Genomic DNA, 22,422 nt, shown 5'->3' with positions numbered 1-22,422 from the left:
TGCGGAAGCCTGGCTAGACGCTTTTGAAAAAACACAGATAGCGCCGATACTTGTCCCTTAAGGGAGCCGAGAGACAAACCCTTTTCCAGTCCGGATTGAAGGAAGGACAGAAAAGTGGGCAAGGCAAATGGCCAGGGAGAAAAAACCGTGATCAGAGCACCAGGATAAGAAGATCCTCCACGTCCTGTGGTAGATCTTGGCGGACGTTGGTTTCCTGGCCTGTCTCATAGTGGCAATGACCTCTTGAGATAACCCTGAAGACGCTAGGATCCAGGACTCAATGGCCACACAGTCAGGTTGAGGGCCGCAGAATTCAGATGGAAAAATGGCCCTTGAGACAGCAAGTCTGGACGGTCTGGTAGTGCCCACGGTTGACCCACCGTGAGATGCCACAGATCCGGGTACCACGACCTCCTCGGCCAGTCTGGGGCGATGAGGATGGCGCGGCGGCAGTCGGACCTGATCTTGCGTAATACTCTGGGCAGTAGTGCCAGAGGAGGAAAAACATAAGGCAGTCGAAACTGCGACCAATCCTGAACTAGCGCGTCTGCTGCCAGAGCTTTGTGATCTTGAGATCGTGCCATGAATGCCGGGACTTGTTGTTGTGCCGGGACGCCATCAGGTCGACGTCCGGCTTCCCCCAGCGGCAACAGATCTCTTGAAACACTTCTGGGTGAAGAGACCATTCCCCTGCGTCCATGCCCTGGCGACTGAGAAAGTCTGCTTCCCAGTTTTCTACGCCCGGGATGTGAACTGCGGAGATGGTGGAGGCTGTGGCTTCCACCCACAGCAGAATCCGCCAAACTTCCTGGAAGGCTTGCCGACTGCGTGTGCCGCCTTGGTGGTTGATGTATGCCACTGCCGTGGCGTTGTCCGACTGAATTCGAATCTGCCTGCCTTCCAGCCACGGCTGGAACGCCTTTAGGGCTAGATACACTGCCCTTATCTCCAGAACATTGATCTGCAGGGAGGACTCTGGCTGAGTCCAGGTACCCTGAGCCCTGTGGTGGAGGAAGACCGCTCCCCACCCTGACAGACTCGCATCCGTCGTGACCACCGCCCAGGATGGGGGTAGGAATGATTTCCCCTTCGACAAAGAAGTGGGAAGAAGCCACCACTGAAGAGAGGCCTTGGCTGTCCGAGACAGGGAGACATTCCTGTCGAGGGACGTCGACTTCCTGTCCCATTTGCGGAGAATGTCCCATTGAAGTGGACGCGGATGAAACTGCGCAAATGGAACTGCCTCCATTGCCGCCACCATCTTCCCTAGGAAGTGCATGAGGCGTCTCAAGGGGTGCGACTGGGCTCGAAGGAGAGTTTGCACCCCTGTCCGTAGTGAACGCTGTTTGTCCAGCGGAAGTTTCACTATCGCTGAGAGAGTGTGAAACTCCATCCCGAGATATATCAGCGATTGGGTCGGAGTCAATTTTGACTTTGGGAAATTGATGATCCACCCGAATCTCTGGAGAGTCTCCAGAGCAACGTTCAGGCTGTGTTGGCATGCCACCTGAGAGGGGGCCTTGACAAGGAGATCGTCTAAGTAAGGGATCACCGAGTGTCCCTGAGAGTGTAGGACTGCTACCACTGCTGCCATGACCTTGGTGAAGACCCGAAGGGCTGTCGCCAGGCCAAAAGGCAGCGCCACGAACTGAAGGTGTTCGTCCCCGATGGCGAAACGCAGGAAGCGCTGATGCTCTGGTGCAATCGGCACGTGGAGATAAGCATCTCTGATGTCGATTGATGCTAGGAAGTCTCCTTGGGACATCGAGGCGATGACGGAGCGGAGGGATTCCATCCGGAACCGCCTGGTTTTCACATGTCTGTTGAGCAGTTTGAGGTCCAGAACGGGACGGAAAGTTCCGTCCTTTTTTGGCACCACAAACAAGTTGGAGTAAAAACCGTGACCCCATTGCTGAAGGGGAACAGGGATCACCACTCCTTCTGTTTTCAGAGTGCTCACCGCCTGAAGAAGAGCATCGGCTCGCTCGGGGGGCGGAGATGTTCTGAAGAAACGAGTCGGAGGACGAGAGCGGAACTCTATCCTGTAACCGTGAGACAGAATGTCTCTCACCCATCGGTCTTGGACATGTGGCAACCAGGCGTCGCAAAAGTGGGAGAGCCTGCCACCGACCGAGGATGCGGTTTGGGGAGGCCGAGAGTCATGAGGAGGCCGCTTTGGGAGCGGTTCCTCCGGCGGTCTTTTTAGAACATGACTTAGACCGCCATGAATCAGAGTTCCTCTGACCCTTCTGTGGCCTGTTGGATGAGGAGAATTGAGACTTGGCTGAGGTCCGAAAGGACCGAAACCTCGATTGTACCTTCCGTTGTGGAGGTCTGTTGGGTTTGGACTGGGGCAAGGACGATTCCTTTCCCTTGGATTGTTTAATGATTTCATCCAATTGCTCGCCAAACAGGCGGTCGCCAGAAAATGGCAAACCGGTTAAGAACTTTTTGGAAGCAGAGTCTGCCTTCCATTCACGTAGCCACATAGCCCTGCGGACTGCCACCGAATTAGCGGATGCCACCGCTGTACGGCTAGCAGAGTCCAGGACAGCATTCATGGCGTAGGACGCAAACGCTGACGCCTGAGAGGTTAAGGAAACAACCTGCGGAGTAGAGGCACGTGTAACTGCATTAATCTCAGAGTGACAAGCTGAGATAGCTTGCAGTGCCCATACGGCTGCAAATGCCGGAGCAAAAGACGCGCCTATAGCTTCATAGATGGATTTCATCAGGAGCTCTATCTGCCTGTCAGTGGCATCCTTGAGTGATGCACCATCTGCCACTGCTACTATGGATCTAGCCGCCAGTCTAGAGACTGGAGGATCCACCTTGGGACACTGAGCCCAACCCTTAACTACGTCAGGGGGGAAGGGATAACGTGTGTCATTAAGGCGCTTAGTAAAGCGCTTATCTGGAAAAGCTCGGTGTTTCTGGACTGTATCTCTGAAGTCGGAGTGATCAAGAAACGCACTCCGTGCTCGTTTAGGAAACCTAAAATGGAATTTCTCCTGCTGGGAAGCTGACTCCTCAATCTGAGGAGTTGGGGGAGAAAGATCCAACACCTGATTGATGGACGCTATAAGGTCGTCTACTATGGCGTCCCCTTCAGGTGTATCAAGGTTGAGAGCGGCGTCAGAATCAGAGCCCTGATCTGCCACCTCCGCTTCATCTTCCAGAGAGTCCTCATGCTGAGACCCTGAACACTGTGATGAAGTCGAGGGAAGCTCCCGGCGAGCCCGCTTAGCTGGCCTGGGACTGCGGTCCGTGTCATAGTCCTCACCGTGGGAGCTATGAGTCGCCCCAGGAGCACTTTGCTGCTCCAACCTAGGGGGGCCTGGGGACAATGATTCAACAGTGCCCGGGGCCTGTGTTACAGGTCTGGACTGCAAAGCCTCTAGAATCTTAGCAGACCATCTATCCATAGACTCAGAAAGTTTGTCAGCAAATACTGCAAACTCTGTCCCTGTCACCTGGACAGTGGCAGCCGACTGTTCCACCTGGGCCGAGGGTCCCACCAGTGGCAAAAGCTCCGGCTGAGTGAGTGTCACAGGGGCCGAGCATTGCCCACAATGAGGGTAGGTGGAACCTGCAGGTAGCATAGCCGCACATGAGGTACAGGTTGCAAAGTAAACCTGTGCCCTGGCATCCTTGCTTTTTGCGGACGACATGCTGTTGTCTCCTTTTAGAGCAATCAGAGAGGGTATATAGCCAAAGCAATAGTGCAGCCGTACAGAGTAAATGTATACAATATAAGGATATAAATATACACTTCTGCACCCAGGGGAGCAAGCACCTAGTAACAGGTGCGGCTTACCGACCGCCCTCAGCGGTTGTGTGACCACCAGATTCCCTGCCTGGGCTCCCAGAGCTGTGGAGCTCGTCTCTGAAGATCTCCAGCGTCAGCCGTGCTGCTAGTAATGGCTGCTAGCGTTCTGAGAGGAGGAGGGAGCCGTGGGCGTGCCCTAAAAAGTGCGGGAATCTGGTGCCCCACGGTGCTCAGTGAGGGGGGAGGAGGAAACAAAGTATGCTCCAGCCCTCAGCGCTGACGTCCCGTGCAGCGTCCCGCCCTTACCCCTGACTGGCAGGCCCGGGGGCGGGAATATGCGTTACTAGGCCGCAAAAGCCGGGGACTCGAGTTATAAGCGCGGCCGGCAAACAAGCGCGGTCAGCGCGGTAGTCCCGGCGCACCAACACAACCAGCAGCTGCTGCAGCGTGTATCAAACAGGCGCTCTATGAGCCGTCCCCAAGGGGACACAGAGTACCTCAGAGTAGCAGGGCCTGTCCCTGACGATACCCGGTCTCCTGTCCAGCAGATTCCCCCAGGGGCTGCGGAGGGAGCGCGGTCCCAGTGCCTGGTGACCGTTTAGGATCCCACTTCCCCAGAGCCCCTAAGGGATGGGGAAGGAAAACGGCATGTGGCTCCTGCCTGTGTACCCGCAATGGGTACCTCAACCTTAACAGCACCGCCGACTCAGAGTGGGGTGAGAAGGGAGCATGCCGGGGGCCCTGTAATGGGCCCTCTTTTCTTCCATCCGATATAGTCAGCAGCTGCTGCCGACTAACTTGTGGAGCTATGCGTGCATGTGTGCCTCCTTCAACACAAAGCATAAAACTGAGGGACCCGTGATGCACGGGAGGGTGTATAGCAGAGGGGAGGGGTTACACTTTTTAAAGTGTAATAACTGTGTGGCCTCCGGAGGCAGAAGCTATACACCAATTGTCTGGGTCTCCCAATGGAGCGACAAAGAAAATAAAAAAAAATATCAAACACAGGGTTACAGCAATGGTGGAACTACAAATCACAGCTAGTGATGAGTGAGCACTACCATGCCCAAGTGCTTGTTACTCATAACGAGCAGTTTATGCTCCGATGGATACAACTCACGCACCCAAGTATAATGGAAGTCAATGGGAAATCTTCGGAAAAAAAAAAGCTTGAGTTCCGTATTGACTTTCAATATACTCAGGTACTCAATTCACACCCATTTGAGCATCCAACTGCTCTATTCCAGTACAGCACACCCGAGCATGGTAGTGCCCACTCATCACTAGTTACGAGTACTGAGCACCTGAGCATGGTAGTGCCCACTCATCACTAGTTACGAGTACAGAGCACCCGAGCATGGTAGTGCCCGCTCATCACTAGTTACGAGTACTGAGCACCCGAGCATGGTAGTGCCCGCTCATCACTAGTTACGAATACTGAGCACCCGAGCATGGTAGTGCCCACTCATCACTAGTTACTAGTACTGAGCTCCTGAGCATGGTAGTGCCCGCTCATCACTAGTTACGAGTACTGAGCACCCGAGCATGGTAGTGCTCGCTCATCACTAGTTACATGTACTGAGCACCCGAGCATGGTAGTGCCCGCTCATCACTAGTTACGAGTACTGAGCACCCGAGCATGGTAGTGCTCGCTCATCACTAGTTACGAGTACAGAGCACCCGAGCATGGTAGTGCCCGCTCATCACTAGTTACGAGTACTGAGCACCTGAGCATGGTAGTGCCCGCTCATCACTAGTTACGAGTACTGAGCACCTGAGCATGGTAGTGCCCGCTCATCACTAGTTACCAGTACTGAGCAGTTACTACTGGACGTCCCCCACTAATTTGTCTCCTTTCATCGGCTACAGGACCCCTATGGCTCCTATGGAAATACTTCTTACCTGATCGTGCCTCTAAATGTGTTTTTCAGTGCTGTCGCACCGATGTACATGATCTGGACTTTAGCAAATCTTGGATTAATGCTCATGACCTGCAATTAAAAGGCACAAAAACGATGAGTGATCTGTCCCCTGCGGCAGGGTGTCTAAACCTTTTCAAAAGTATTTCCTAATGACAAAAAAAAAAATATACCAAACATATTCTTCCAAGGACGGGTGCAGCACTGTGGCAAAGTAAGCCTAGTTTCACACATCCGTCTTTTTGCTGGATTGGCGGATCCGGCGCACTCCAGTACAATGTATACAGTACAATGGCAGCGCGACAAGCTCCGGTCACATGTTGTCATGTGACCTAGAAGTTGTCGCGCTGCCATTGTACTGTATCACACTGTACTGGAGTGCGCCGGATCCGCCAATCCAGCAAAAAAAGACGGATGTGTGAAACTAGGCTAATGGAATCAAATATTGCACGTTCTATGACCTACGGGAAAAAGTACATACGACCACAGATTTCCAAGATAGAACTCTCCCCCTTATTATATAGAGACCTCACATAAGGGCTGTAGATAATAACAGACAAAAGGGTGCAGCGGAGGAGACTCGCAGTGGACCTGGGGAGCACTTTCTTTTTTTTTAAAGGGAACCGGTCCCTAGATGTTTATAATACACACCTAATGGTCGGTGAGGAGCAGACTGGTCGGATGAGCGTCTCTGTTCTCCGGGTCCGCGCCTCCTCTTTCGGCCATCTTTGTCCTCCTTGTGGATGACGCGTTCTACGTCATACACATAAGCCGACATGGAGGTCCTGCGCAGGCGCACTACATAACTGTGATCTGGCCTCCTCAGAGCACATCAAAGTGCGCTTGCACAGGACTTCAATGCCGGCCTGTGTGTATGACATAGAACGCGTCATCCACAGTAGCTTCAGAAAGAAGGGAATTTTGTTTACTTACCGTAAATTCCTTTTCTTCTAGCTCCTATTGGGAGACCCAGACAATTGGGTGTATAGCTTCTGCCTCCGGAGGCCACACAAAGTTATTACACTTTAAAAAGTGTAACCCCTCCCCTCTGCTATACACCCTCCCGTGCATCACGGGCCCATCAGTTTTGGTGCCAAAGCAGGAAGGAGGAAACTTATAAATTGGTCTAAGGTAAATTCAATCCGAAGGATGTTCAGAGAACTAAACCATGACCCAAAGAACAATTGAACATGAACAACATGTGTACACAAAAGAACAACAGCCCGAAGGGCACAGGGGCGGGTGCTGGGTCTCCCAATAGGAGCTAGAAGAAAAGGAATTTACGGTAAGTAAACAAAATTCCCTTCTTCTTTGTCGCTCCATTGGGAGACCCAGACAATTGGGATGTCCAAAAGCAATCCCTGGGTGGGTAAAAGAATACCTCGATAAAAAGAGCCGAAAAACGGCCCCTTCTTACAGGTGGGCAACCGCCGCCTGAAGGACTCGCCTACCTAGGCTGGCATCTGCCGCAGCATAGGCATGTACCTGATAGTGTTTTGTAAAAGTGTGCAGACTCGACCAGGTAGCCGCCTGACACACCTGCTGAGCCGTAGCCTGGTGCCGCAATGCCCAGGACGCACCCACAGCTCTGGTAGAATGGGCTTTCAGCCCTGAAGGAATCGGAAGCCCAGACGAACGGTAGGCTTCAAGAATCGGTTCCTTGATCCACCTAGCCAAGGTTGACTTGGAAGCCTGCGACCCCTTACGCTGGCCAGCGACAAGGACAAAGAGCGCATCAGAACGGCGCAGGGGCGCCGTTCGAGAAATGTAGAGCCTGAGTGCTCTCACGAGATCTAACAAGTGCAAATCCTTTTCACATTGGTGAACTGGATGAGGACAAAAAGAAGGTAAGGAGATATCCTGATTTAGATGAAACGGGGATACCACCTTAGGGAGAAAGTCCGCGACCGGACGCAGAACCACCTTATCCTGGTGAAACACCAGGAAGGGGGCTTTGCATGACAGCGCTGCTAGCTCAGACACTCTCCTAAGTGATGTGACTGCCACTAAGAAGGCCACCTTCTGCGAAAGGCGAGATAGAGAGACATCCCGCATCGGCTCGAAAGGTGGTTTCTGAAGAGCCGTCAGCACCCTGTTGAGATCCCAGGGTTCTAGCGGACGCTTGTAAGGTGGGACTATGTGGCAAACCCCCTGCAGGAACGTGCGGACCTGCGGAAGCCTGGCTAGGCGCTTTTGAAAAAACACGGAAAGCGCCGATACTTGTCCTTTGAGAGAGCCGAGAGACAAGCCCTTGTCCATTCCGGATTGAAGGAAAGAAAGAAAAGTGGGCAAGGCAAACGGCCAGGGAGTAAAACCCTGATCAGAGCACCAGGATAAGAAGATCCTCCAAGTCCTGTGGTAGATCTTGGCGGACGTTGGTTTCCTGGCCTGTCTCATGGTGGCAATGACATCTTGAGATAACCCTGAGGACGCTAGGAGCCAAGACTCAATGGCCACACAGTCAGGTTGAGGGCCGCAGAATTCAGATGGAAAAATGGCCCTTGAGACAGCAAGTCTGGTCGGTCTGGGAGTGCCCACGGTTGACCCACCGTGAGGTGCCACAGATCCGGGTACCACGATCTCCTCGGCCAGTCTGGAGCGACGAGGATGGCGCGACGGCAGTCGGACCTGATCTTGCGTAACACTCTGGGCAGCAGTGCCAGAGGAGGAAATACATAAGGCAGTCGAAACTGCGACCAGTCCTGAACTAACGCGTCTGCCGCCAGAGCTCTGTGATCCTTGGACCGAGCCATGAATGCCGGGACTTTGTTGTTGTGCCGAGACGCCATTAGATCGACGTCCGGCATTCCCCAGCGGCAACAGATCTCCCGAAACACGTCCGGGTGAAGAGACCATTCCCCTGCGTCCATGCCCTGGCGACTGAGAAAATCTGCTTCCCAGTTTTCTACGCCCGGGATGTGAACTGCGGAGATGGTGGAGGCTGTGGCTTCCGCCCACAGCAGAATCCGCTGAACTTCTCGGAAGGCTTGACGACTGCGTGTGCCGCCCTGGTGGTTGATGTACGCAACCGCCGTGGCGTTGTCCGACTGTATTCGGATCTGCATGCCCTCCAGCCACCGCTGGAACGCCTTTAGGGCTAGATACACTGCCCTTATCTCCAGAACGTTGATCTGAAGGGAGGACTCTGTCGGAGTCCAGGTTCCCTGAGCCCTGTGGTGGAGGAAGACCGCTCCCCACCCTGACAGACTCGCGTCCGTCGTGACCACGGCCCAGGATGGGGGTAAGAAGGATTTTCCTTTCGACAAGGAAGTGGGAAGAAGCCACCACTGAAGAGAGGTTTTGGCTGTCCGTGACAGCGAAACATTCTTGTCTAGGGACGTCGACCTCTTGTCCCATTTGCGGAGAATTTCCCACTGAAGTGGACGCAGATGAAACTGCGCAAAAGGAACTGCTTCCATTGCTGCCACCATCTTCCCTAGGAAATGCATAAGGCGCCTCAAGGAGTGTGACTGACCCCGAAGAAGAGATTGTACCCCTGTCTGTAGTGAACGCTGTTTGTCCAGCGGGAGCTTCACTATCGCTGAAAGGGTATGAAACTCCATCCCGAGGTAAGTCAGCGATTGGGTCGGTGTCAATTTTGACATTGGGAAATTGATGATCCACCCGAACCTCTGGAGAGTCTCCAGAGTAACGGTCAGGCTGTGTTGGCATGCCACCCTGGAGGGTGCCTTGACTAGAAGATCGTCTAAGTAAGGAATCACCGAGTGGCCCTGAGAGTGTAGGACCGCCACCACTGCTGCCATGACCTTGGTGAAGACCCGTGGGGCTGTCGCCAGGCCGAATGGCAGTGCCACGAACTGAAGGTGTTCGTCCTTGATGGCGAAACGCAGAAAGCGTTGATGCTCGGGAGCGATCGGCACATGGAGATAAGCATCTTTGATGTCGATTGATGCTAGGAAGTCTCCTTGTGACATCGAGGCGATGACGGAGCGGAGAGATTCCATCCGAAACCTTTTGGTGCTCACATGCTTGTTGAGCAGCTTGAGGTCCAGAACGGGACGGAATGATCCGTCCTTTTTTGGCACCACGAACAAGTTGGAGTAGAAGCCGTGACCATGTTCCTGAGGGGGAACGGGAATCACCACTCCTTCTGCCTTCAGAGCGTTTACCGCCTGAAACAGTGCATCGGCTCGTTCGGGGGGCGGGGATGTTCTGAAGAAACGCGTCGGAGGACGAGAACTGAGCTCTATCCTGTAACCGTGAGACAGAATGTCTCTCACCCATCGGTCTTGGACATGTGGCCACCAGGCGTCGCAAAAGCGGAAGAGCCTGCCACCGACCGAGGATGCGGTTTGTGGCGGCCGAAAGTCATGAGGAGGCCGCCTTGGGAGCGGTTCCTCCGGCGGTCTTTTTAGGACGTGACTTAGACCGCCATGCAGAAGAGTTGCTCTGGCCCTTCTGTGACCTGTTGGACGTGGAGGAATGGGACCTGGCTGAGGGCCGAAAGGACTGAAACCTCGATTGAATCTTTCGCTGCTGAGGTTTGTTTGGTTTAGACTGGGGTAAGGACGAGTCCTTTCCCTTGGATTGCTTGATAATTTCGTCCAATTGCTCGCCAAACAAGCGGTCGCCGGAAAATGGCAAACCGGTTAAGAACTTCTTGGAAGCAGAGTCTGCCTTCCATTCGCGTAGCCACATGGCCCTGCGGACTGCCACCGAATTGGCGGATGCTACCGCTGTACGGCTCACCGAGTCGAGGACGGCGTTCATGGCGTAGGACGAAAAAGCCGACGCCTGAGAAGTCAAAGACACGACTTGCGGAGTAGCGGTACGTGTGACCGCATTAATCTCAGACAGACAAGCTGAGATAGCTTGGAGCGCCCACACGGCTGCAAATGCTGGAGCAAAAGACGCACCTATGGCTTCATAGATGGATTTCATCAGGAGCTCTTATTGCCTATCAGTGGCATCTTTGAGCGATGAGCCATCTGCCACTGATACCACAGATCTAGCCGCCAGCCTAGAGACTGGAGGATCCACTTTGGGACACTGAGCCCAACCCTTAACTACATCAGGTGGGAAGGGGTAACGTGTGTCATTAAGGCGCTTAGTAAAGCGCTTGTCCGGATATGCTCTGTGCTTCCGGACAGCATCCCTGAAGTTAGAGTGATCGAAAAAAACACTCCTTGCACGTTTGGGAAACCTAAACTGGTGTTTCTCCTGTTGTGAAGCTGACTCCTCAACAGATGGAGCTGGAGGAGAAAGTTCTAGCACCTGGTTAATGGACGCTATAAGGTCATTTACAATGGCGTCTCCTTCAGGTGTATCAAGATTGAGAGCAACGTCAGGGTCAGAGCCCTGAGCTGCGATCTCCGCCTCATCCTCCAGAGAGTCCTCATGCTGAGACCCTGAGCAGCGTGATGAAGTGGATGAAGGTCCCCAGCGAGCCCGCTTAGGCGGTCTGGGACTGCGGTCCGAGTCGGAGTCCTCACCGTGGGACCTATGTGTCACCTCAGGAGCAGTTTGCTGCTCCAACCGAGGGGGGCCTGGGGTCAATGATTCAACAGTGCCCGGGGCCTGTGTTACCGGTCTGGACTGCAAAGCTTCTAGTATCTTAGCAGACCATTTGTCCATAGACTGAGCCATGGAATGAGAAAGGGACTCAGAAAGTTTCTCAGCCAACACTGCAAACTCTGTCCCTGCCACCTGGACAGTGGCCGGTGGTTCTACCTGAGCCGAGGGTCCCACCAGTGCCTGAGGCTCCGGCTGAGTGGGTGTCACAGGGGCAGAGCATTGCACACAATGGGGGTAGGTGGAACCTGCAGGTAACATAGCCGCACAAGAGGTACAAGTTGCAAAATAAGCCTGTGCCTTGGCACCCTTGCTTTTTGCAGACGACATGCTGTTATCTCCTCTTAGCAATCAGTGAGGGTATATAGCCAAGCAAATAATGCGGCCGAACAGAGCAAATGTATACCCAATATGGATATATATATATATATATATATATATATATATATATATATATATATATATATATATATATATATATATATATATATATATATATATATATATATATATATATATATATATATATATATATATATATACATATACATACATACATATATATATACACATACATATATATATATATATATATATATATATATATATATATATACACACTGCGGCACCCAGGGGGACCAGCACCTGTAACAGGTGCGGCTTACCGACCGCCCTCAGCGGTTGTGTGTCCACCAGATTCCCTGCCTGGGCCTCCCAGAGTTGTGGAGCTCTATCTGAAGTTCTCCTCCGGCAGCAGCGATGAAAACAATGGCTGCCAGCGTTCTGAGAGGAGGAGGGAGCCGTGGGCGTGCCTCAGAAAGTGCGGGAATCTGGTGCCCCACGGTGCTCAGTGAGGGGGGAGGAGGATACTAAGTATGCTCCAGCCCTCAGCGCTGACGTTCAGTCTAGCGTCCCGCCCTTACCCCTGACTGGCAGGCCCGGGGGCGGGAATATGCGGTACTAGGCCGCAGAAGCCGGGGACTCAATTTATAAGCGCGGCCGGCAAACAGGCCCGGTCGGCGCGGTAGTCCCGGCGACACAAACACCCAGCAGCTGCTGTAGCGTCCGATACACAGGCGCTCTATGCGCCGTCCCCAAGGGGACACAGAGTACCTCTGAGAAGCAGGGCCTGTCCCTGGTGACATCCAGTCTCCTGTCCGGCAGGTTCCCACAGGGGCTGCGGAGGGAGCCCGATCCCAGTGCATGGTGACCGGTTAGGATCCCACTTCTCCCAGAGCCAGTACTGGATGGGGAAGGATAACGGCATGTGGCTCCAGCCTTTGTACCCGCAATGGGTACCTCAACCTTAACAGCACCGCCGACCAAAGTGGGGTGAGAAGGGAGCATGCCGGGGGCCCTGGGGCCCTCTTGTCTTCCATCCGATAAAGTCAGCAGCTGCTGCTGACTAAAATGGGAGCTTGCGTGAATGTGTGCCTCCTTCAACACAAAGCATAAAACTGATGGGCCCATGATGCACGGGAGGGTGTATAGCAGAGGGGAGGGGTTACACTTTTTAAAGTGTAATAACTTTGTGTGGCCTCCGGAGGCAGAAGCTATACACCCAATTGTCTGGGTCTCCCAATGGAGCGACAAAGAAAAGGACAAAAATGGCCAAAAGAGGAGGCGCGGACCCATTGGAGACACCCATCCCGACCAGTCTGCTCCGCACTGACTGTTAGGTGTGTATATTATAAACATCCGGGGACAGGTTCCCTTTAAAACAAATTGCAACCGGGTCCAGTGGTTTTCAGAAACTGTTCAGAAAAAAGAACCGAGACACATATCTGATAGCAGCCACATGGGGGCTGTATGGAGGGGCAGATCTGAGCTTCAGGCTCTCTGTACTGACTTATGGGGTCCACAACCATTCGCCCTAAAAGCGACATGATCAGCGGTTGTCTTTATACACAGGACATGGCGGAAAGGAGGAAGGACTCACCTTACAGGTCACTACGGAGCCCACATCAGGCAGAAGATGCGAGTCCGTATCCCGCACTACAGAGATCACCGGCATCTGCACAGAGAACACACGTCAGTAAAGGCACCGGTGGGGAGGACCTTGTGCCAGTTGTGGGTGACACATTTTAAAGGTTATCACAGAAAAGAAAAAAAATAAATGCTTAAAGTGCCGCCTGCTACTATTCTGCATAGTGGTGGAGCCTCAAAGTGAATTCCCATACAGATCCTCTGCTGGGTCCCACCACTCCAGCGCCGAGAGCCGAAATGTAATCCATAAGGCCAGTGTTACACAGCAAATTGAGGCCACACGATGTTAAATGGTGGCGCTCATGGGTCTTGAGGAGGGCATCGTTACCTCCCCGCTTACTGAAGGGGCCGACAGCATTGGAGAAGCGCAGGGGTACCGAAGCGGAATGGATCCAGCCAGGCTCAGTAATCTGTACAGCAAAGAGCTTGCGAGCGCTGCAGTCCTTGTCTATGAAACGGCCAACTCTGCAGAGGTGGCCAGTAACCTAGGCAACGAGCTGTAAACTATAGAATTAAAATTCCCTCTGTTCTTAGGGACAGTGCAGAATACAAGGTTGGTTATTTTTACAAGTACTCTGCGCTCATCTATGATGATGAGAATTAGGACCTCAATATTGTAAGTCCCGGAGAAAACCCTTCTCAATTATAGTCTGCGACGTTCGGGAAAACTGATGTGTAATTTAGAAGGTAGCAAAGCAGTAAGCTGCGGTGTAGAGCGGAGCGCCGCGTGCGGAGGAGCCCACAAAACAGCACATCTCATCATGGGGGGCTGCGATATAACAGCAGGAGGTGTGAGCGCTGCTCACCAGACCGTTGTCGCTCTTCTTCACCACATATCCGGACAGCGAGGAGAAGATGTAGCCGTGTTTGCAGTAAGTCCCATATCCCGGAGTACAATCCTCCAAGCTGCACAGGCGCTCCCCTGGAAGACAAGCACATATGAATAGAATGACGCCATATTGGTCACTGGCACTACGTTTTTACATTTTTGAAGACCAAAGTTGTATTTTTTTTTTACCTGTGGCTTTTATTGATGCCAGACATCTCCTCTCCCCCCATGGCTTTAGTCCAGGCTGCTTTGGTAGCTATGCCGGCGGTGTCAGGATGACATGATGCCACCGACGCCTGTGACTGGTGGTAGCGATCTTGTCACCGATACGGTGCGTCACTGGTTATTATGCTAATGACGCGTTGCTCCAGTCACCAGAACACTGCAGCCAATCACAGGTTGCAGCGGTTCTATGTCACAGTGCCAACCCCTGGACAAAAAACGGATTTTTGTGTAGTCTCTGTAAAATCGTTTTCTCTTAGCCATCATTGGGGGACACAGGACCATGGTCATGTGTCCCCCAATGAGGCGTCAGAGAAAGGGGAGTGTAGCGCTGTTTTTTCACGTTGGTCCACACCCGAGATTAAAACAAAAAGGCACAATCCCAATAACCCCCTCCAATTATGGAATATATAATATAAATGGTTAACTGTTTCCTGGACATGCGGGGAAAAAGTCCTCCATGTATGTAGGGGGCTCAGGAGCCAAGATTCCTCTGCTTGCAGCAAGTACTATATGGCTGACGTCTGTCTCCAAGGCCCGTTTTACACATTCGGCTTTTCACCGGATTGGCGGATCTGACGCACTCCAGTGCAGTGTATACAGTACAATGGCAGCGCAACAAGCTTCGGTCACATGCTGTCACTTGACCGGAGCATGTGACCTAGAAGTTGCTGTGCTGTATTGAGTAGCTTGATAGTACACCCCTGTGGGTGTACTAACATGCTAAGAGGGCAGACTAGTCGGGGGAAGTAACGCCCTTGGGACTAGTCCCCGCGCTCATTAGCATATCATAAAGAATCTTTAGAAACACTTTTTCTAAAGATCTCTTTATATCTATGCTACTAGATACAGGGACAGTTAGGCAGGGATTAGCAATATACACCCAGAACTGCTCTTGGTTCTAGAGCATATTGCACCTGACAGGTTCCCTTTAACATCAATGGGAAAAAAAATATATATTTTATTTATATGACGATGTTCAGATAAAAAAAAACAAAACAAAAAAAAACCAAAAAGGAACGGCTGCATATTCTGCATTTACGGCAATCGGTCAGACGAGGACATTTGGGTTTCCAGATCATTTTTTACTGCACAATGGAAGTGTATAAAAAAAATTATATATCAGAATCACGTTTTATTTTTTTACAGTTTCCTCACATTTGGAATATCTTCATTTTTCCAGTACAAATGATAAATAAAAAAAAAAAAAAGAGTGCGGCCACTCATGCTGCAAACACACCAGCCCTCATATACAGCCGGCTGCGGAAAAAAAATAATTCCTTACATAAAGGGTTAAAAAAAATTAAATTCATAACTTTGTTTTACAGAAAAGAAGGGAATTTTGTTTACTTACTGTAAATTCCTTTTCTTCTAGCTCCTATTGGGAGACCCAGACAATTGGGTGTATAGCTTCTGCCTCTGGAGGCCACACAAAGTAATTACACTTTAAAAAGTGTAGGCCCTCCCCTCTGCTATACACCCTCCCGTGCATCACGGGTCCCTCAGTTTTGGTGCCAAAGCAGGAAGGAGGAAACTTATAAATTGGTCTAAGGTAACTTCAATCCGAAGGATGTTCGGAGAACTGAACCATTAACCAAAAGAACAATTGAACATGAACAACATGTGTACACAAAAGAACAACAGCCCGAAGGGAACAGGGGCGGGTGCTGGGTCTCCCAATAGGAGCTAGAAGAAAAGGATTTTACGGTAAGTAAACAAAATTCCCTTCTTCTTTGTCGCTCCATTGGGAGACCCAGACAATTGGGATGTCCAAAAGCAATCCCTGGGTGGGTAACAGAATACCTCGATAAAAAGAGCCGGAAACCGGCCCCCTCTTACAGGTGGGCAATTGCCGCCTGAAGGACTCGCCTACCTAGGCTGGCGTCTGCCGAAGCATAGGCATGCACCTGATAGTGTTTTGTGAAGGTGTGCAGACTTGACCAGGTAGCCGCCTGACACACTTGCTGAGCCGTAGCCTGGTGCTGCAATGCCCAGGACGCGCCTACGGCTCTGGTAGAATGGGCTTTAAGCCCTGAAGGAATCGGAAGCCCCGATGAACGGTAGGCTTCAAGAATCGGTTCCTTGATCCACCTAGCCAAGGTTGACTTGGAAGCCTGAGACCCCTTACGCTGGCCAGCGACAAGGACAAAGAGCGCATCCGAACGGCGCAGGGGCGCCGTGCGAGAAATGTAGATTCTGAGTGCTCTCACGAGGTCTAACAAGTGCAAATCCTTTTCACATTGGTGAACTGGATGAGGGCAAAAAGAAGGCAAGGAGATATCCTGATTGAGATGAAAAGGAGATACCACCTTGGGAAGGAATTCCGGGACCGGACGCAGGACCACCTTATCCTGGTGAAAGACCAGGAAGGGGACTTTGCATGACAGCGCTGCTAGCTCAGACACTCTCCTCAGTGAAGTGACTGCCACTAGGAAGGCCACTTTCTGTGAAAGGCGAGATAGAGAGATCTCCCGCATCGGCTCGAAAGGTGGCTTCTGGAGAGCCGTCAGCACCTTGTTAAGATCCCAGGGTTCTAGCGGACGCTTGTAAGGTGGCACTATGTGGCAAACTCCCTGCAGGAACGTGCGGACCTGCGCGAGTCTGGCTAGACGCTTTTGAAAAAACACTGAAAGCGCCGACACTTGTCCCTTGAGAGAGGCGAGAGACAAACCCTTGTCCAATCCTGATTGAAGAAATGAAAGAAAAGTGGGCAATGCAAACGGCCAGGGAGCAAAACCCCGATCCGAGCACCAGGCTAAGAAGATCTTCCAAGTCCTGTGGTAGATCTTGGCGGACGATGATTTCCTGGCCTGTCTCATGGTGGCAATGACATCTTGAGATAACCCTGATGACGCTAGGAGCCAAGACTCAATAGCCACACAGTCAGGTTGAGGGCCGCAGAATTCAGATGGAAAAAAGGCCCTTGAGACAGCAAGTCTGGTCGGTCTGGGAGTGCCCACGGTTGCCCCACCGTGAGGTGCCACAGATCCGGGTACCACGACCTCCTCGGCCAGTCTGGAGCGACGAGGATGGCGCGGCTGCAGTCGGACCTGATCTTGCGTAACACTCTGGGCAGTAGTGCCAGAGGAGGAAATACATAGGGTAGTCGAAACTGCGACCAGTCCTGAACTAACGCATCCGCCGCCAGCGCCCTGTGATCCTGAGACCGTGCCATGAATGCCGGGACTTTGTTGTTGTGCCGAGTCGCCATTAGATCGACGTCCGGCGTTCCCCAGCGGCAACAGATCTCTTGAAACACGTCCGGGTGAAGAGACCATTCCCCTGCGTCCATGCCCTGGCGACTGAGAAAGTCTGCTTCCCAGTTTTCTACGCCCGGGATGTGAACTGCGGAGATGGTGGAGGCTGTGTCTTCCGCCCACAGCAGAATCCGCCGAACTTCTTGGAAGGCTTGACGACTGCGTGTGCCGCCCTGGTGGTTGATGTATGCAACCGCAGTGGCGTTGTCCGACTGTATTCGGATCTGCCTGCCCTCCAGCCACCGCTGGAACGCTTTTAGGGCTAGATACACTGCCCTTATCTCCAGAACGTTGTTCTGCAGGGAGGACTCTGTCAGAGTCCAGGTTCCCTGAGCCCTGTGGTGGAGGAAGACCGCTCCCCACCCTGACAGGCTCGCATCTGTCGTGACCACAGCCCAGGATGGGGGCAGGAAGGATTTTCCCTCCGACAAAGAGGTGGGAAGCAGCCACCACTGAAGGGAGGTTTTGGCTGCTCGACAGGGAAACGTTCCTGTTGAGGGACGTCGACCTCCTGTCCCATTTGCGGAGAATTTCCCACTGAAGTGGACGCAGATGAAACTGCGCAAAAGGAACTGCTTCCATTGCTGCCACCATCTTCCCTAGGAAGTGCATAAGGCGTCTCAAAGAGTGTGACTGACCCCGAAGAAGAGATTGGACTCCTGTCTGTAGTGAACGCTGTTTGTCCAGCGGTAGCTTCACTATCGCTGACAGAGTATGAAACTCCATCCCTAGGTAAGTCAGGGATTGGGTCGGTGTCAATTTTGACTTTGGGAAATTGATGATCCACCCGAACCTCTGGAGAGTCTCCAGGGCAATGGTCAGGCTGTGCTGGCAAGCCACCCAGGAGGGTGCCTTGACTAGGAGATCGTCTAAGTAAGGGATCACCGAATGGCCCTGAGAGTGTAGGACCGCCACCACTGTTGCCATGATCTTGGTGAAGACCCTTGGGGCTGTCGCCAAGCCGAAGGGCAGTGCCACAAACTGAAGGTGTTCGTCCCCAATGGCGAAACGCAAGAAGCGTTGATGTTCGGGTGCGATCGGCACATGGAGATAAGCATCCTTGATGTCGATCGATGCTAGGAAGTCTCCTTGTGACATCGAAGCGATGACCAGCGGAGAGATTCCATCCGAAACCTTCTGGTGCTGACATGCTTGTTGAGCAGTTTGAGGTCTAGAACGGGACGGAAAGATCCGTCCTTTTTTGGCACCACGAACAAGTTGGAGTAGAAGCCGTGACCATGTTCCTGTGGGGGAACGGGAATCACCACTCCTTCTGCCTTCAGAGCCTTCACCGCCTGAAAAAGTGCAGCGGCTCGCTCTGGGGGCGGAGATGTTGTGAAGAAACGAGTTGGAGGACGAGAGCTGAACTCTATCCTGTAACCGTGAGACAGAATGTCTCTCACCCATCGGTCTTGGATATGTGGCCACCAGGCGTCGCAAAAGCGGGATAGCCTGCCACCGACTGAGGATGCGGTTTGGGGAGGCAGAGAGTCATGAAGAGGCCGCCTTGGTGGCGGTGCCTCCGGCGGTCTTTTTAGGCCGTGACTTAGACCGCCATGCAGAAGGGTTCCTCTGGCCCTTCTCCGACCTGTTTGACGTGGAGGCATGTGACTTGGCCGAGGGCCGAAAGGACTGAAACCTCGATTGAAACTTTCGCTGTTGAGGTTTGTTTTGTTTAGACTGGGGTAAGGACGAGTCCTTTCCCTTGGATTGTTTAATAATTTCGTCCAATTGCTCGCCAAACAAACGGTCGCCAGAAAATGGCAAACCGGTTAAGAATTTCTTGGAGGCAGAGTCTGCCTTCCATTCACGTAGCCACATGGCTCTGCGGACTGCCACCGAATTGGCGGATGCTACCGCTGAACGGCTCACCGAGTCCAGGATGGCGTTCATGGCGTAGGACAAAAAAGCCGACGCCTGAGAAGTCAGAAACACAACCTGCGGAGTAGCGGTGCGTGTGACCTCAGTAATCTCAGACAGACCAGCTGAGATAGCTTGGAGCGCCCACACTGCCGCGAATGCCGGAGCAAAAGATGCTCCTATGGCTTCATAGATGGATTTCATCATGAGCTCTATCTGCCTGTCAGTGGCATCCTTGAGCGATGAGCCATCTGCCACTGAAACCACAGATCTGGCCGCCAGCCTAGAGACTGGAGGATCCACTTTTGGACACTGAGCCCAACCCTTCACTACTTCTGGGGGGAAGGGATAACGTGTGTCATTAAGGCGCTTAGTAAAACGCTTGTCCGGGTATGCTCTGTGCTTCTGGACAGCATCCCTGAAATTAGAGTGATCGACAAAGGCACTCCGTTTACGTTTGGGAAACCGAAACTGGTGTTTCTCTTGCTGCGAAGCCGCCTCCTCTACAGTTGGAGTAGGAGGGGAAATTTCTAGCACCTGGTTGATGGACGCTATAAGGTCATTTACTATGGCGTCCCCTTCAGGTGTATCTAGGTTGAGAGCACCGTCAGGGTCTGAGCCCTGAGCTGCGCCTTCCTCTTCATCCTCTAGAGAGTTCTCATGCTGAGACCCTGAGCAGCGTGATGAAGTGGAGGAAGGCCCCCAGCGAGCCCGCTTAGCCGGTCTGGGACTGCGGTCCGAGTCGGAGTCCTCACCGTGGGACCCATGTGTCACCTCAGGAGCAGATTGCTGCACCAACTGAGGGGGACCTGGGGACGGAGCACGCACAGTGCTCTGCATCTGTGTTGTAGGTCTGGACTGCAAGGCTTCTAGTATCTTAGCAGACCATTTGTCCATAGACTGAGCCATGGACTGTGAAAGCGACTCAGACAGTTTGTCAGCTAAAACTGCAAACTCTGTCCCTGTCACCTGGACAGTGGGAACCGGTGTCTGTACCTGAGCCGGGGGTCCCACCAGTGCCAGAGGCTCCGGCTGAGTGAGTGTCACAGGGGCCGAGCATTGCACACAGTGAGGGTAGGTGGAACCTGCAGGTAGCATAGCCGCACATGAGGTACAGGTTGCAAAATAAGCCTGTGCCTTGGTACCCTTGCTTTTTGCGGACGACATGCTGTTGTCTCCTCTTAGAGCAATCAGAGAGGGTATATAGCCAAAGCAATAGTGCGGCCGTACAGAGTAAATGTATACAATATAAGCATATAAATATACACTTCGGCACCCAGGGGGGCAAGCACCTAGTAACAGGTGCGGCTTACCGTCTTAGAAAGTGCGGGAATCTGGTGCCCCACGGTGCTCAGTGAGGGGGGAGGAGGATACTAAGTATGCTCCAGCCCTCAGCGCTGACGTCCAGTGCAGCGTCCCGCCCTTACTCCTGACTGGCAGGCCCGGGGGCGGGAATATGCGGTACTAGGCCGCAAAAGCCGGGGACTAAAGTTATAAGCGCGGCCGGCAAACAAGCGCGGTCAGCGCGGTAGTCCCGGCGCACAAACACAACCAGCAGCTGCTGCAGCGTCCATTAGACAGGCGCTCTATGCGCCGTCCCCAAGGGGACACAGTACCTCAGAGGAGCAGGGCCTGTCCCTGACGATACCCGGTCTCCTGTCCAGCAGATTCCCCCAGGGGCTGCGGAGGGAGCACGGTCCCAGTGCCTGGCGACCGATTAGGATACCACTTCACCCAGAGCCCCTAAGGGATGGGGAAGGAAAACAGCATGTGGCTCCAGCCTTTGTACCCGCAATGGGTACCTCAACCTTAACAGCACCGCCGACCAGAGTGGGGTGAGAAGGGAGCATACCGGGGGCCCTGTTATGGGCCCTCTTTTCTTCCATCCGATATAGTCAGCAGCTGCTGCTGACTAAAATGTGGAGCTTGCGTGCATGTGTGCCTCTTTCAACACAAAGCATAAAACTGAGGGACCCGTGATGCATGGGAGGGTGTATAGCAGAGGGGAGGGCCTACACTTTTTAAAGTGTAATTACTTTGTGTGGCCTCCAGAGGCAGAAGCTATACACCCAATTGTCTGGGTCTCCCAATGGAGCGACAAAGAAAAAAAAATATATATATAATAAATAAATGAAGGGAATTTTGTTTACTTACCGTAAATTCCTTTTCTTCTAGCTCCTATTGGGAGACCCAGACAATTGGGTGTATAGCTTCTGCCTCCGGAGGCCACACAAAGTATTACACTCAAAAGTGTAACCCCTCCCCTCTGCCTATACACCCTCCCGTGCCTCACGGGCTCCTCAGTTTTGGTGCAAGAGCAGGAAGGAGGAAACTTATAAATTGGTCTAAGGTAAATTCAATCCGAAGGATGTTCGGAGAACTGAAACCATGAACCAAGACACAATTGAATATGAACAATATGTGTACACAACAGAACAACAAGCCCGAAGGGTACAGGGGCGGGTGCTGGGTCTCCCAATTGGAGCTAGAAGAAAAGGAATTTACGGTAAGTAAACAAAATTCCCTTCTTCTTTGTCGCTCCATTGGGAGACCCAGACAATTGGGACGTCCAAAAGCAGTCCCTGGGTGGGTAAAAGAATACCTCAATAAATAGAGCCGACACGGCTCCCTCTTACAGGTGGGCAACCGCCGCCTGAAGGACTCGCCTACCTAGACTGGCATCTGCCGAAGCATAGGTATGCACCTGATAGTGTTTTGTGAAGGTGTGCAGACTAGACCACGTAGCTGCCTGACACACCTGCTGAGCCGTCGCCCGATGCCGCAATGCCCAGGACGCACCCACGGCTCTGGTAGAATGGGCTTTCAGCCCCGAAGGAAGCGGAAGCCCCGAAGAACGGTAAGCTTCAAGAATCGGTTCCTTGATCCACCGAGCCAAGGTTGACTTGGAAGCCTGCGAACCCTTACGCTGACCGGCGACAAGTACAAAGAGTGCATCTGAACGGCGCAAGGGCGCTGTGCGAGACACGTAGTACCGGAGTGCTCTCTAGATCTAATGAGTGCTAATCCTTTTCACATCGGTGAATTGGA

General features: G+C 52.5%; 1 protein-coding gene across 1 annotated transcript in view; it reads right to left on the bottom strand.

Annotated features, from left to right (window-relative positions):
* The window catches only part of EXOSC1 (exosome component 1), a 67,395-nt gene that overhangs the window by 38,376 nt on the left and 6,597 nt on the right, over positions 1-22,422 (bottom strand). The window contains exons 2-4 of the mRNA XM_075352227.1: positions 14,013-14,128; positions 13,160-13,234; positions 5,672-5,760 (exon numbers count right to left, since the gene is read on the bottom strand). Of these exons, the coding sequence (XP_075208342.1) occupies positions 5,672-5,760; positions 13,160-13,234; positions 14,013-14,128 (280 nt within the window). The remainder of the gene's footprint in view (positions 1-5,671; positions 5,761-13,159; positions 13,235-14,012; positions 14,129-22,422) is intronic.

This window comes from Anomaloglossus baeobatrachus, chromosome 5, assembly GCF_048569485.1.
Source record: "Anomaloglossus baeobatrachus isolate aAnoBae1 chromosome 5, aAnoBae1.hap1, whole genome shotgun sequence".
NCBI lineage: Eukaryota > Metazoa > Chordata > Amphibia > Anura > Aromobatidae > Anomaloglossus > Anomaloglossus baeobatrachus.
Note: the sequence above shows the minus strand (reverse complement) of the source record. Positions and strands in the feature narration are given on the sequence as shown.